The sequence below is a fragment of the Argiope bruennichi genome, chromosome 4 (genome assembly GCF_947563725.1).
Source record: "Argiope bruennichi chromosome 4, qqArgBrue1.1, whole genome shotgun sequence".
NCBI classification, from domain to species: domain Eukaryota; kingdom Metazoa; phylum Arthropoda; class Arachnida; order Araneae; family Araneidae; genus Argiope; species Argiope bruennichi.
In genome coordinates, this window is record NC_079154.1 from 64,968,282 (window position 1) to 64,981,585 (window position 13,304).

General features: G+C 30.8%; 1 protein-coding gene across 4 annotated transcripts in view; it reads right to left on the minus strand.

Moving 5' to 3' along the window:
- Positions 1–5,439: 5,439 nt before the first annotated feature.
- The window catches only part of LOC129966656 (uncharacterized), a 65,113-nt gene continuing 57,248 nt past the window's right edge, over positions 5,440–13,304 (minus strand). For all 4 annotated transcript variants that reach the window (XM_056081157.1, XM_056081160.1, XM_056081159.1 and 1 more), the window contains 2 exons: positions 8,218–8,434; positions 5,440–5,559 (listed from right to left, as the gene is read on the minus strand). In XM_056081157.1, coding sequence (XP_055937132.1) covers positions 5,529–5,559; positions 8,218–8,434 — 248 coding nt within the window. In that variant the 3' untranslated portion in view covers positions 5,440–5,528. The remainder of the gene's footprint in view (positions 5,560–8,217; positions 8,435–13,304) is intronic.

Consider the following 13,304-nt stretch of genomic DNA (forward strand, 5'->3'; position numbering starts at 1 on the left):
CTAGGTGCTCTTGGGCTAAGGATCAATTTTATGAAAAGCTTTACTTTATCCTTAGTCCCCAGTGGGCGTGACAAGAAGACCAAGATCACTTCTGGTTCCTTCTGGGTTGGGAACACCCCAATTCCGCACCTCGGTGTGGATGCGGAGTGGACCTACCTGGGAGTTCCCTTCACGCCTACTGGAAAAGCAAAAGTTAAGATTCTAGAGCACCTTCGACCCAAATTGGAGGTTCTGACCAAGGCACCTCTCAAGCCACAGCAAAGATTATTCTTTTTGAGGTGCCATCTCCTACCCGGTGTCTATCATCTACTGGCCTTAGGAAGGGCTTGTCCCTCCTCATTCAAAAAGGCCAACACTGTGGTAAGGGGATTCATTAGAAAATGGTTGGACCTCCCGGTCGACACCCCCGTCCCGTTTTATTATGCTGATGTTGAGGACGGGGGCCTGGGTGTGCCTTGTCTCCGCTGGTCTGGAGTTAGACTACGCCTTGACCGCTTAAACTATTTAAATCATGTTTTAGCTTTTAGGGATGTTAGTTGTTCCCTTTTTAATAATTTTAACTTTTCGACGGACCCTGCAGGACAGGTGTCCTCTAGCTACATTGAACGACAGCGGTCAAATGTTCAACAAAGTCTACTCCAAGACGGAATTATATATGATTCCAAAAATAAACAGCGGCAGATGTGGGCTGAGCGGCTCTATGCCTCAGTGGATGGTAGTGCACTGAGGGCTTCAAGTAAGACCGCTGGACAGCACACCTGGGTTTCGAATGGGACATTCCTTGTCAGTGGGAGAGATTATATTAATATGATTAAGGCCCGCATTAATGCTCTCCCCACTAGGACAAGGACAGCTAGGGGGCGCCCCAATAAACCAAGGAACTGTCGGGCCGGGTGCGCCGCCCTAGAGACACCCAATCATGTGGTCCAGCAGTGTTTTAGAACACATGGCCTGCGAATAAAGCGGCATAATGCTATATCAAATTATATAAGCCGCTCCCTTCAACAGAAGGGGTTCCAGGTCGCAGAGGAGCCCATCTTTCCTCTGCCCGCTGGTACCCTTAAGCCCGACTTGGTGGCAAACAAGAACGATACTGCACTCGTCCTCGATGCCCAAATTGTAGGGGACGGGGTGGAGCTGGACTCCGCCCACAACGCCAAATGCCTAAAATACTCCATTAAGCCTTTGGAGCAGGCGGTGAAAGTGCAGACAGGCACCCAAAAAGTAATATTCTCCAGCATAACACTAAACTGGAGGGGCGTCTGGTCACCTAAGTCGGCACAACTGTCTAACTAACTAAGTCTGCGATTGGGTGTCATAAAGTAAAGTGACTTATCCGTCCTCGGAACACGCGCCATTATCGGCTCTATGGCGTGTCACCGACGGTTCGGACTTATGAACACCCACACAAGTGGGGGGATGTGGAGCAGGACGGGTGTCGGTTGACTGGCTGACCCTTTTTACATATGGGGTGCTGCCTAGCCCCAATTATTATTATTTTTAACTAACATCATTTTGCTTCTCCTTTTTATCATCTAGGCAAAATCTTTCCTTCTTCAACATCTCTGATTCTATCTGGAAATTAAAAAAATAAAGAAGTAACCCCAGGAAGGGGGCACCTCGAAATGAGGATCAGATTCTTCCGTATGGTGGTTGGATCTCTCCACCATTGAGGGTATACATAAAAGTGGGGAATCTTTCTCTTTCCCATCTATGACGGCACTTACTTACTTCGGGAAGGTTTGTATCGTGGCCGGTGACGGCCCTTAGGACTCAATCACAGTTATCGCCAGTGTTGTTGTTGTGGCGATCCAGTCATTCAGTTTTTGTTATCCGTGTGCATTCGGGAGGGTCGGAAAGTCAGTGATATGACTTACTGTAAAGAAGTTATGCGCTACTTGATTAGATAACTCACAGCATCAATTAGGAAGGAATGCCTCCTGCTGCAACTCAGATGGATACATATATTTATGACAGTTTTTTCTTAAAAATTTATTAAATAATTTGGAAAATTAAACTAAAACTAAAATGGTGGAAGTCATTTAATATCACATCAACTTAATATAATTTATTTCCTTTTTTTTCTTTTATAAATCTACTAATATAATTGAATGATAATTGCTTAAATTTCCGCTTAAATCATATCATGATAGTAATTTTAAGTAACTTTAACATCTGATGAAATATTTTGCAAATTTAGAATTAAGATTGCTGTAATATAAAAATTAAATGATTTTTTTTAAAAATAATTTTAGATACATTTATAAAAATTTGCCGATATTAATCATTTCCACTAATATTTTACAAAACTTCTTAAAGTAGTAATACCCGTTTTAGTGTTTCAAAACGAAAGAGAGCAAAATAAAAATATAAAAACTTGGGGGGAAAAAATGAATTGTATAAAAAAAAATGCTTTCAGTATAAAAATATATTAGATTAGCAGAATTACTTTCTTATTAATATAAATGTTTTTTATACATTATCTTCTATTTGTATTTTTATTTAAATAAACTAAAAAGCATTTTTTTGAAAATTTTAATTTAGATTTTACTACTAGCATTACTACTACTTAATAATTTTTTTAAAAAATACCCTTGCTTGTGCTGACATCTATATGTATTTTCCATTACCAAAGATATCTTAATCTGTCTTAAAAATGAACAGATGGCAGCACGTTATTTCTTAATGCAGAAGTAAAAAAATGATGTCAATTAAAAAGGAAATTAAAAATTCGGTCGATGGTTTGGTCATTTTTTTCAACTGCAAGTGTGGATAAAAAAAAAGAATTTGGGGCATGTGATAAAGAAATTTGTAGAAATAAATGTGAGAAGAAAAATCCTGTGCTTTAATGTGGTTTATGCAACTTATAATCCGTCGAACATTTCTTTTCAATAGCATTAAAAAAGTAAAGTCTGCAGTGATTAATAATTTCTGGTTTTATGCAGATACTTCTTCATTAATTTCTACAATTTTGTACTACTTGATTATCAAATTTATGTAAATTATTGTTATTACAAGTCCCTTTGATAATATACGTGTTTATTATAATTTAAAATGATTTTACCTGTAGTTAAAATAATATATATATATATATATATATATATATATATATATATATATATATATATATATATATATATATATATATATATATATATATATATATACATTTAAGGGATGGCAATGTGTCCTTTTGCCTGGAGTGTCGGAAGTACTAGAGTGGATACTCACTAGGGAAAAACTGAGAAGATAAATGTTTTGCTATTTATTCTGCGTTTCCTACTTTTATTAACATTTTTATTTTTTTTCCTATATCTATACTATTTTATTTTTTATTCTATTTTTATTTTTATTTGGTAAAGGGCATTACCTACTATATCAAACTTTAAGAATATATTAACATAACGCATTAAATTAATATTAATGAGCACTCATTGGGTTTTGATGGCAAAGCTTTTAACAACAGCATACTGTTCGGTGTGACTGGAAATGAATTAGAAATTGATGTTTCCATTTTAAAGCTACTGGGATAATTACGCCATCTAGTGGCCGAACAAGACTATAAGTATTTGAATGTCAGTGCGAATCAGGGAAGGAGAGATGCTTGAGGAACACTTCCTAATGGCACAAAGTGCTTTATTGCGATGTTTGTGCAAAATCTTTAGGATACTGTACTGCATTCAAAATAACGCGAAGAGTTACAATATCATATTTTAATAAAATTCACGAACGACTGAGATTCCACCATGATGGCTTCCTAGAAGAACGCTTTGCTTGGAATAATTTATCAATTATTTTAATGCGATTGATCTGTGTATTTTTACTTGTCCGTGTAGGTTTATAGAGTCCACTAATTCTGTGGCACAGAAACAGAGTGGTGATATAATTGTCCCCCAAATCAAATGGTATCTTAAAATGGGAATTAAGAAAAGAAATAACTTACGATGGTTTGACAAATGGTATATGTCCAAAAGAAAAAAAAAAGAGAGTAACATAAATTTATTTCTAATCCAGTAATAAAAATAAAAAAAATACCATCATTGTTTATCATTGTTTAAAGAAATGCATAGAAATCTCGGAATTAAGAAAGAAATAAAAAAAGTTGAGGATGTTGACTTAAGTACAGTACTGACGGTGCGAGATAATCTTAAAACGCTGAAAGACATGACTTTAAAAAGATTTTTACCAATGATTTGAAAGTTTTAAAGTCTTTGGGTTTCTTTTGTTATGGAACGAGAGAATTTAGAGGAGAATTTTAAGGAGATTTCCTTATGTTTCTTTTTTAAGTGATGACTTGCTCCTTGTTTAACAGGAAGATAGGGTTTGGGGAAGATGAGGTCAGAGATTGAACACTTTGTGTTGGCTGTGGGCCAACTACCTAGAAGAGGATATCAGTTCAGCGAATCGGTGTTATGGACGGTTTACTTTAAAGACAGGCTACAATAACTCATGTCGATACCGCTTCTTTCAGTAATGGCAGGGTGGTCCATTTTGCACAAGAAAAAAAAGTGTTCGTCAATAAGAAAAGCCTATAACAAGTTCCTCGCATTTTTTTCCCCTAACCAAACACCGTAATAAATACACCATAAACCAAACACCGTAATAAAATAATTTAAATTTTTATGAAGGTTTGAATAGAATACACTTTTATCTTCTAGTATTAATCAGAATATAAACATGTAGAAAAGGAATTTGTTAGGAATTTCAATTTGTATTTCATATTGTCTAAAAATCCTCATAAAGTCGATCAATACCACGCTATTTCCAATTTTCCACACTCATTTCTATTCTCATTTTATCTGTTAAAATATTTTAAAATGTGCCATGAATACAAAATATCCAAACAGGCAGTCAGATTATTTATCAGAAAAATGCTGTTTATGGAAAGACTTTTTAATGTAGCACTATTTGGGAATGCGTTTTAAAAATCTTTTTCTATAATTTTAATATTGAATAAAATAATTACTGTTTGATTTTTTAATTTGAAATAAGAGATTTTTAATGAAGACATTTTAATTAAAAGATTTTTTAAGATTTACACAACAAATGTAAGAATTAAAAATTATGTATATAGGGTTGAATACCCATAATTCAAAATATAATGTTTTTTGTAATATTTTAATATATAATATTTATTCTAATATTTTAATATATAATATTTATTCTAATATTTTAATATATAATATTTATTCTAATATTTTAATATATAATATTTATTCTAATATTTTAATATTTAATGTAATTTGTGTAAATATCATATATTTGCGCAAATGAAACGTTAGAAATCATGAAATATGAAATAAAGAATTAGGATCTAAATAATAAGTAAAATCGTTTATTAGGATGGAAGAAAAATAATAAAAATAGCTACAAATATAACAAAAATGAATCAAATAAATGTAACAAATATACGTATAAATACTTTATAAAATAGATTATGCTTTTTATAGTATCGCGATGAACAATCAGGAGATGGAAATTGTTTCGAGGCTTCATGAAGGCTACAACATTCCATTCTTCCATTATATCTACGGCTGGTTTTGATTCTTTTTATTTGTTCTAGAAAGAAACAAAACAAAAAGGAAATCTGATTAATTGGTTTCACTCATAATCTGAAAGCAAGGATGTGAAAAACAAACTACCGAAACTTAAAAAAAAACAAAACAAAAAAAAACCCTACAAATACGAGGGAGTATAAATAAGTAATGCGCATAATCTTGAATTCGATAATAAATAAATAAAAAAGCGACGAATGACAGTACGAAAGCTGAAATGAAAGTATTATCAGCTTATTATATTTTTATTCTTACTGAGTAATTTTCATTGAGATTTAAATTTGTGATCGTCTCAGTCTCCCTCCTCTCCTTTCTTGCAAAATTTCTAGAATTCATTTAGAAGTTTTGGATCATTCCTCCTACAACCCGGACTTGGCACCCACAGATTTTTTATGACAAAGCAGCACAAATGCAGGCTTGTCAACTTAATTACATCTTTCAATTTCCACTGACATTAAATATATAAATGATGAAAATAATGCTGTAGTCAATACGTTATTCAAAATTAAGGAAATTTCATCAATAAATCATAATCAAATAGCTTCTGAACAAACTCAAGAGGATGAATTAAAGAGTTAGCAATAACTACTTTATTTGAATTTAAAGCAGTACCCTCTACCTTCAAGGAAATATTTGTAATATGATCAAAAAATCATTATTATTCATTTTTTCGAGACTGATTTGTCCATTACCTCTATGGTATAAGGATTAAGTTGATGTCTAGAAGAGATGTCTAGACTTTATGTTAACAAATATCTCTTCAAAATACTTTCTGTTAGAACGGGAATGAATAATATTGATCAAAATGGTTCAAGACGATTTCTTCTCGTATTATTAAAATATATTAGAAACTTAATAGACTTTTTTTTCAAACATGAATTTTTCAAAACATTTATTTAACTTAATGGCGAAAGGTTCGGTCTCCTCAAAATTTATAACATGCATACTTTGAGTTTTCCTTTAAATAAAAAATATTCCAAAAGATGAAAATTAAAATCTGTTGGGTGAAAAAAAAGATCAGAAAATAAATTTAATTTCTTGTGCTTAAATATAAAATAATGATATAAAAAATTAAAAATTAGATTGTTTTATTTTTAAAAAATTCATTACTAAATAAATTAAGAATTCATTTATTAAATCTATGCCGTTTTATACTTTTTTCATAACAACATGATTTAAAAATATTTTCAGTCTTTTGAATTCCACGTAAAAGTCCTATTCTTTCAAAACGAATTCAATGAAAAGTAAAGAAATTTTTCCAAATCTTCCGGAACCACCAATTACTTCTGCCCACTTATACCATAAAATCATGTGAGTGTGTAAGTATATTAGGATTTAAAAGATTAATTTATTTTCATGTTATCGCAATATTTAATTAGTCTGATATAAAGCCAGTTTTAAGAAATAGTGATATCATCATTTTTTCTTATGAAATAAAAAAATTGTTATAAAAATTAAAACAAATAATTTAATACTTATTTTTTAAATATTTAAATTTCATCATCAAATATTAAATGTTCGTCTGCAAATATGTCAGTGGAAAAGATTTTTTTTTTACTATTTTTACTTTATATAATTTGAAAAAGGTTTAATTATTTGTGAATATTATTGAAATTAATTAATTTATCCTAATCTACTGACATATTTAATCAAAATTACTTTATTGGTTCAGCATTCTAATATGCCATAATTAGAAACCTCCCCAAATCTTTTTCGCATTTACCCAATAAAGGTTTCATCCCCATTTTTCCTCATAAAATTGCAGACCTTGAATAAGACCACTAATGCTATGCATGGCGAAGACGAACATTAGTAACTAAATAACGATCTTTGGCGTAAAACTGCCCTTTTCACGGAATCTTATGTCTTAATCTGTATTTTGGATCATTTTTCTTCTCTACTAGTTGTAGCCAAAATTGGACACTAAAACACAATTGTAATCAGAAGATTGCATACCGAATTTCATTGATTTAAGTCATTGCGTTCAAAAGCATGCGAAAGCACAGAGCGACAGACGGTCAAAACTTGTTTTCCAAATTACATTTTGAAGATATCTGAACAGCCAAACCGGTAGACTTGGACCGTGGTAGATAGACTTTGAATCATTTGAATAGACTTACTTCAAAAATTTAATAAAAATTTACAAACTAGGTCTAAGTTTATATACTTAATTTCATTCGTCTCATTCAAAGCGTTTTTGAGTTATGTTTTTTGAACTCTCTAAAATTTCAAGTTCGTATTTTTTGATAATTACAATACTTTTTCTATATTTATTATACAGAGAAAGATAAAAATAGAATTAAATTATCAATTTGAAATATCAATTGAATATAAAAAATGACATATGATCATTTTTATTAATATTGAAATTTATTAATATTTTAAATAATATCATCTGTAATTTTCTTTTACGCATATAACCAAATAATTCTGATAATTTTTAATTAAAATAATATATATATATATATATATATAAATCATTCCTTAGCCACCACCGTATTTCTGCAAGCCAAGAAAACACACAATTTTCTTAACGCTTTAACATCATTGCGTCGTGGGTCAATTTTTAGACGAACGAAGTCAAAAATTAACAGTCTTAGCAAGAGATTTTAATTAATTTGCCCAACAAAATGGAATGAACAATTATATAGAACAGACTTACTTGAGTCCATTTTCGGCCTTTTCGATGTGAAAAACTTTCATATTCTGAGGCGATGGATCTATCTTGTGCTTCATGCTCGTGTACCGATTTCTGAAAAAGATGTAGAAGCCATAGAGCACGACACACGCCAGGCAGAGCAAGGCATTGAAACGGAAGGCCACCCTACCACCAAATGCATTCATGATCAAGCCACCAGTCAAACCGGAAGAGGCCTTGCCTACAGAGTAGAACGTACATAAAATATTATATTACAAGAATAGTATGATTCGCAAATATGAAAACAAGATCTTCTAAAGATTAAGCATACATATCTCAGATTTATTAATATAACAATCAAATCATACCTATGTATGAATTTCGGCAAAATGTATATTTCTTAAAGAATCAATTGTCATGTCTATACTCAGGCATTGCGAGAACACGTTACAATACTGGACGACAATATTGTAAAATATTTTATACCACTGGATGGAGTGGAATGTATATAAAAAATGAGAAAACTCCACAAATAAACGAAAGCCTTAAGCCTTCTGCCATGAAATATTAGCAAACAGAAGAAGTACATTAAATAATAGATAAATTTATTTCTATAGCTATATAATGAAGTCATGACATGTAATATTGTAATGCTGGTTCACAAATTCATTTTAAATCTTTTTCATTCAACTTTAGCGGAAAATTTTTTTTTTCAAAGTAGCAAAATCTTCAGAATTTATTTATTATCTTATAAATTTTACAGTGAAATTATAGAAATATTATAGGTACTAATTATGAATCTATTTCTTTAAAAATTTGATAAATAACAGGAAATGGACATTAACGAACCTATAATAATTTATGGGAATTTTTTCCCAAAACCGGAATCTTTTATCAATGGAAAAAGAAAGAAAATTATAAATAGAAGATAATAATATAACGTTGAAGAAGGTTATAATATAAAGTTAATAATATGAAATTGATGGACAGGAATGGGCAGGAAAAAAATCTAAATATAAAATGCATATCCTATTTTCTTTTAATGTTTGACCAAAAGCTTTATTATGAATATCATTTAATTTCTTCAAAAATTAAGACTCCTGGAACGTCTCAAAGATATTTAAATCTAACTACAATATCTTTTTGAGAAAAGCCATTAAAATGCTCTTTTTTTATTTGGGTTCTTCAAATATTCATTTTATTCAACAATATGTTTTATAATGTTATTTTAATAGAATATAAACATATATTTTGGTGATGAAACGATAAAAATAAAGTCCACTGACCCCATAAGCAAATTATGTATTACGAGTACTTTTTTTTAAAACTGTATTCAATTTAATGGTTAATACAAATCTGATTTAATAATATTGTGATTCAGCTCTATGCCAACAATATTATTGCTACGATTTATAAAGAATGTATCCACCTATGCTATAATGTATAGCTCCTGAAATCGTAATAACGGTCGATGTCAGTCCTTCTGGTGCAATATCATGGCTATGAACCACAACAGCCACCCAAAGAAGATAGTAGTTCAATATTCCAGTGGCTTCAAGGGCCAAAGCGAACCAGGGGTTTCTCAGAAATGAGTATCCAGTGGAATTGACGATATATGCCACAAAAGCCAAAATTATGATTCCTTTTGGACTTATCTTCTTCACCCACCATTTGGAAGTCAACAGAAACGGCAGTCCATACAGAGCACTTACAGATGTGATCAAACCGATGAGCAAACTGGGTGCCTGCATGTCTTCGAGATACCAGAAGAGAAAATATTTGGTGAAATTCCACGACGTGCCCAGGATAAAAATCACAATGAAAAACACTACAACGTCGATGTTCTTGAGCAAAATTAAGGTTTTCTTCCACATCTGTTCACCAGGGGAAACAACCCGCACGGGGAGTTTATAAATGACAAGGAACAAAAAGCATGTCATACCTATAAAAAGATATAATGCTCCTGCGTAATTTTTTTCGCCAACTACTGGCGATGTTACTTCTGCAATATAGCCAGCGAGAGGAGATATAAGCAAGTTACCAGAAATAGCAAAGAATCGTTCACGACCAAAATCTGAATTCTGTTCCTTTGCCAAAAACATGGCGGTTACATCCATGCAACGGTAAGTATTGGAATAAGTGGTCAAAAATAAAATGAAAAGGCCACCATAAACAAATAATAAGTAATTTGTATTTTCTTGCCGACATTGCATAATATTTGAATTTATTTCACAGGAAGATGAGCAATTTTTTGTTTGATCTGAGTAGCACCAGGAGGTATTTACATTCTGAAATTCTAAAGCACTGACATTATATACGAAGTTCCCTTCTGTCCTGTTGTTATAATGAGAGTTATCGATATAAATGGTGAGTGATATATTACTTAAATCCCTCCCATAAAAAATTCTATAAACAGAATCTGTGTCATTGCAAGTTAGAGAATCATTTCTAGAACATTTTGCTTTACAGTCTCTCACATCAATTCTGCTTTCCTGCAAATTGTATCCAGTTTGAGCAACACTTTGTTGAGCATTGCAAAATAAGTTTATTTTAGGTGCTGTACAGTTTGTGCGGTCAATCTTGGGTGATAGCAGAATACACAGTACTGTGAGTGTCACCAATAGAAGGTTGGTAACCAACACTGGTTTTGATCTTCCAATTTTATCAGCCACGATTCCAGACAGTGCGCTGCCGATGAATTGAAATATTGGTGCGATAATAGTGAAGGTGGAGAGTTCAGCAAGAGAAACTCCTCGTGTCTTGTAGAGGACGGTGATGAAAGACGGCATGAAAGACCCAGCTGTAAAAACAAAAGGGATACGAATTTTTATCAACAAAGAAACATTGAAATATCTGATAAAAAGGGCACAACTTTGAGAGACAGCAGAGTAAAAATTTAATAATATTACATATGGGTCATTTATTTTGAAAGAGGTGAAAATCCTTTTACAAAAATGACATACCCCATGATTTATAAATTGGAGTTGTCATAATTAATTATTTTTTTAAAAATTGTCTAATATGCTAACTTTAATTTCTTGAAATAAGAGAAAAAAATGGACTTGCATCGTTTTTAGAATAAAATGGTTTATATTTCTTCCATTGCCTGAATTCTTCAATATATCATCTGTTATATTCACTGTTTATTAAAAAAATGCTTGAAAACGGATACGAACAAAGCCTGTATTTTCGCCTACAGGTTGCATTATGTCTGGAAATCAATAAATACGACAAGTCATTTCTCATCATTATAAATAATGAATGAACAGTTATGTGATGATATTCATCGAAAATAGTAAGATGTCAAGGGCTATTTGTTTTTGCAAGTAATTAAAAAATATTTTTATGTATGAATGAAATGTTTTATCAGACGAAAATAGGAAGAAGATTACATTGCCTTTATAAAGAATAATTACTAAAAATGTGCTTCAAAATGCTTATACAATATTTGCAATACAAATATATAGTGCCGTGTAACTATATGTAAAAAAGTATATTTGTTACAGTAATATTTGGTTAAATGCCATAAAATTAAATGATAGTTTTGTCCTAAATCCATCCTTGGTTTCATTTGAATAATAATAATACGTAAATTTAATACGTGTCATGAGACAAAACAATTCGTCAGACTGATTTCAGTCAAAAGGAAAGCGTGGATAAGAAAATCATAGTTATTAAAGAATAAATATTTTCTTAACTAAAAATTATTACATTGCTTTAATTTTATAAAGAAAGTTCAAATGAAAATAAGTTCTTTTATATAAAATATTGGAGATTTAGTAAAATATTTACACAAATTATCTAAATTTTGAAAATGAATAGTTTACATATTGCATGAATTAAATATTCGTTTTTTTATTTACCAGTTAACTGTTTCGACATTTCAGAAAGTGCGTGTCTAAATTGTCATAAACATATATATATTATTTAAATATAATAAATAAATAAATATAAATATAATGATTAAACAAATATTATAGAAATAAAATAATTGCCATTGAAAAAATTCGTCATAACGTTCATAATTACGTTGAACATTAGTTAAAACTCGTCATAATTACTTTTTTCATGACAAGTATACTCGTCAAAAACAGTTAACTGGTTAACGCAATTCGTAATGAAACGGTAAATCTTATTAAAAAAGATTAAATACATAAAAGTGGGGAATCTTTCTCTTTCCCATCTATGACGGCACTTACTTACTTCGGGAAGGTTTGTATCGTGGCCGGTGACGGCCCTTAGGACTCAATCACAGTTATCGCCAGTGTTGTTGTTGTGGCGATCCAGTCATTCAGTTTTTGTTATCCTTGTGCATTCGGGAGGGTCGGAGAGTCAGTGATATGACTTACTGTACAGAAGTTATGCGATACTTGCGTAGATAACTCACAGCATCAATTAGGAAGGAATGCTTCCTGCTGCAACTCAGATGGATACATATATTTATGGCAGTTTTTTCTTAAAAATTTATTAAATAATTTGGAAAATTACTCTAAAACTAAAATGGCGGAAATCATTTAATATCACATCAACTTAATATAATTTATTTCCGTTTTTTTTTCTTTTATAAACCTGCTAATATTACTAAATGATAATTGCTTACATTTCCGCTTAAATCATATCATAATAGTAATTTTAAGTAACCTTAAAATCTTATGAAATATTTTGCAAAATTTTTAATTAACATTGCTGTAGCATAAAAATTAATGATTAAAAAAATAATTTTAAACACATTTATAAAAATTAGCCGATATTAATCATTTCCACTAATATTTTACAAAATTTCTTAAAGTAGTAATACCCGTTTTAGTGTTCCAAAAAGAAAAAGATCAAAATAAAAATATAAAAACTTGGGAAAAATGTAGATTGTATAAAAAAAATCCTTTCAGTATAAAAATATATTAGATTAGCAAAATTACTTTCTCATTATTATAAATATTTTATACATTATCTTCGATTTGTAATTTTATTTAAATAAACTAAAAGGCATTTTTTTGAAAATTTTAATTTAGATTTTACTACTAGCATATTTACCCCATTAATAAGTTTAAAAAAAAAACCTTGCTTGTGCTGACATCTATATGTATTTACCATTACCAAAAGTATCTTAATCA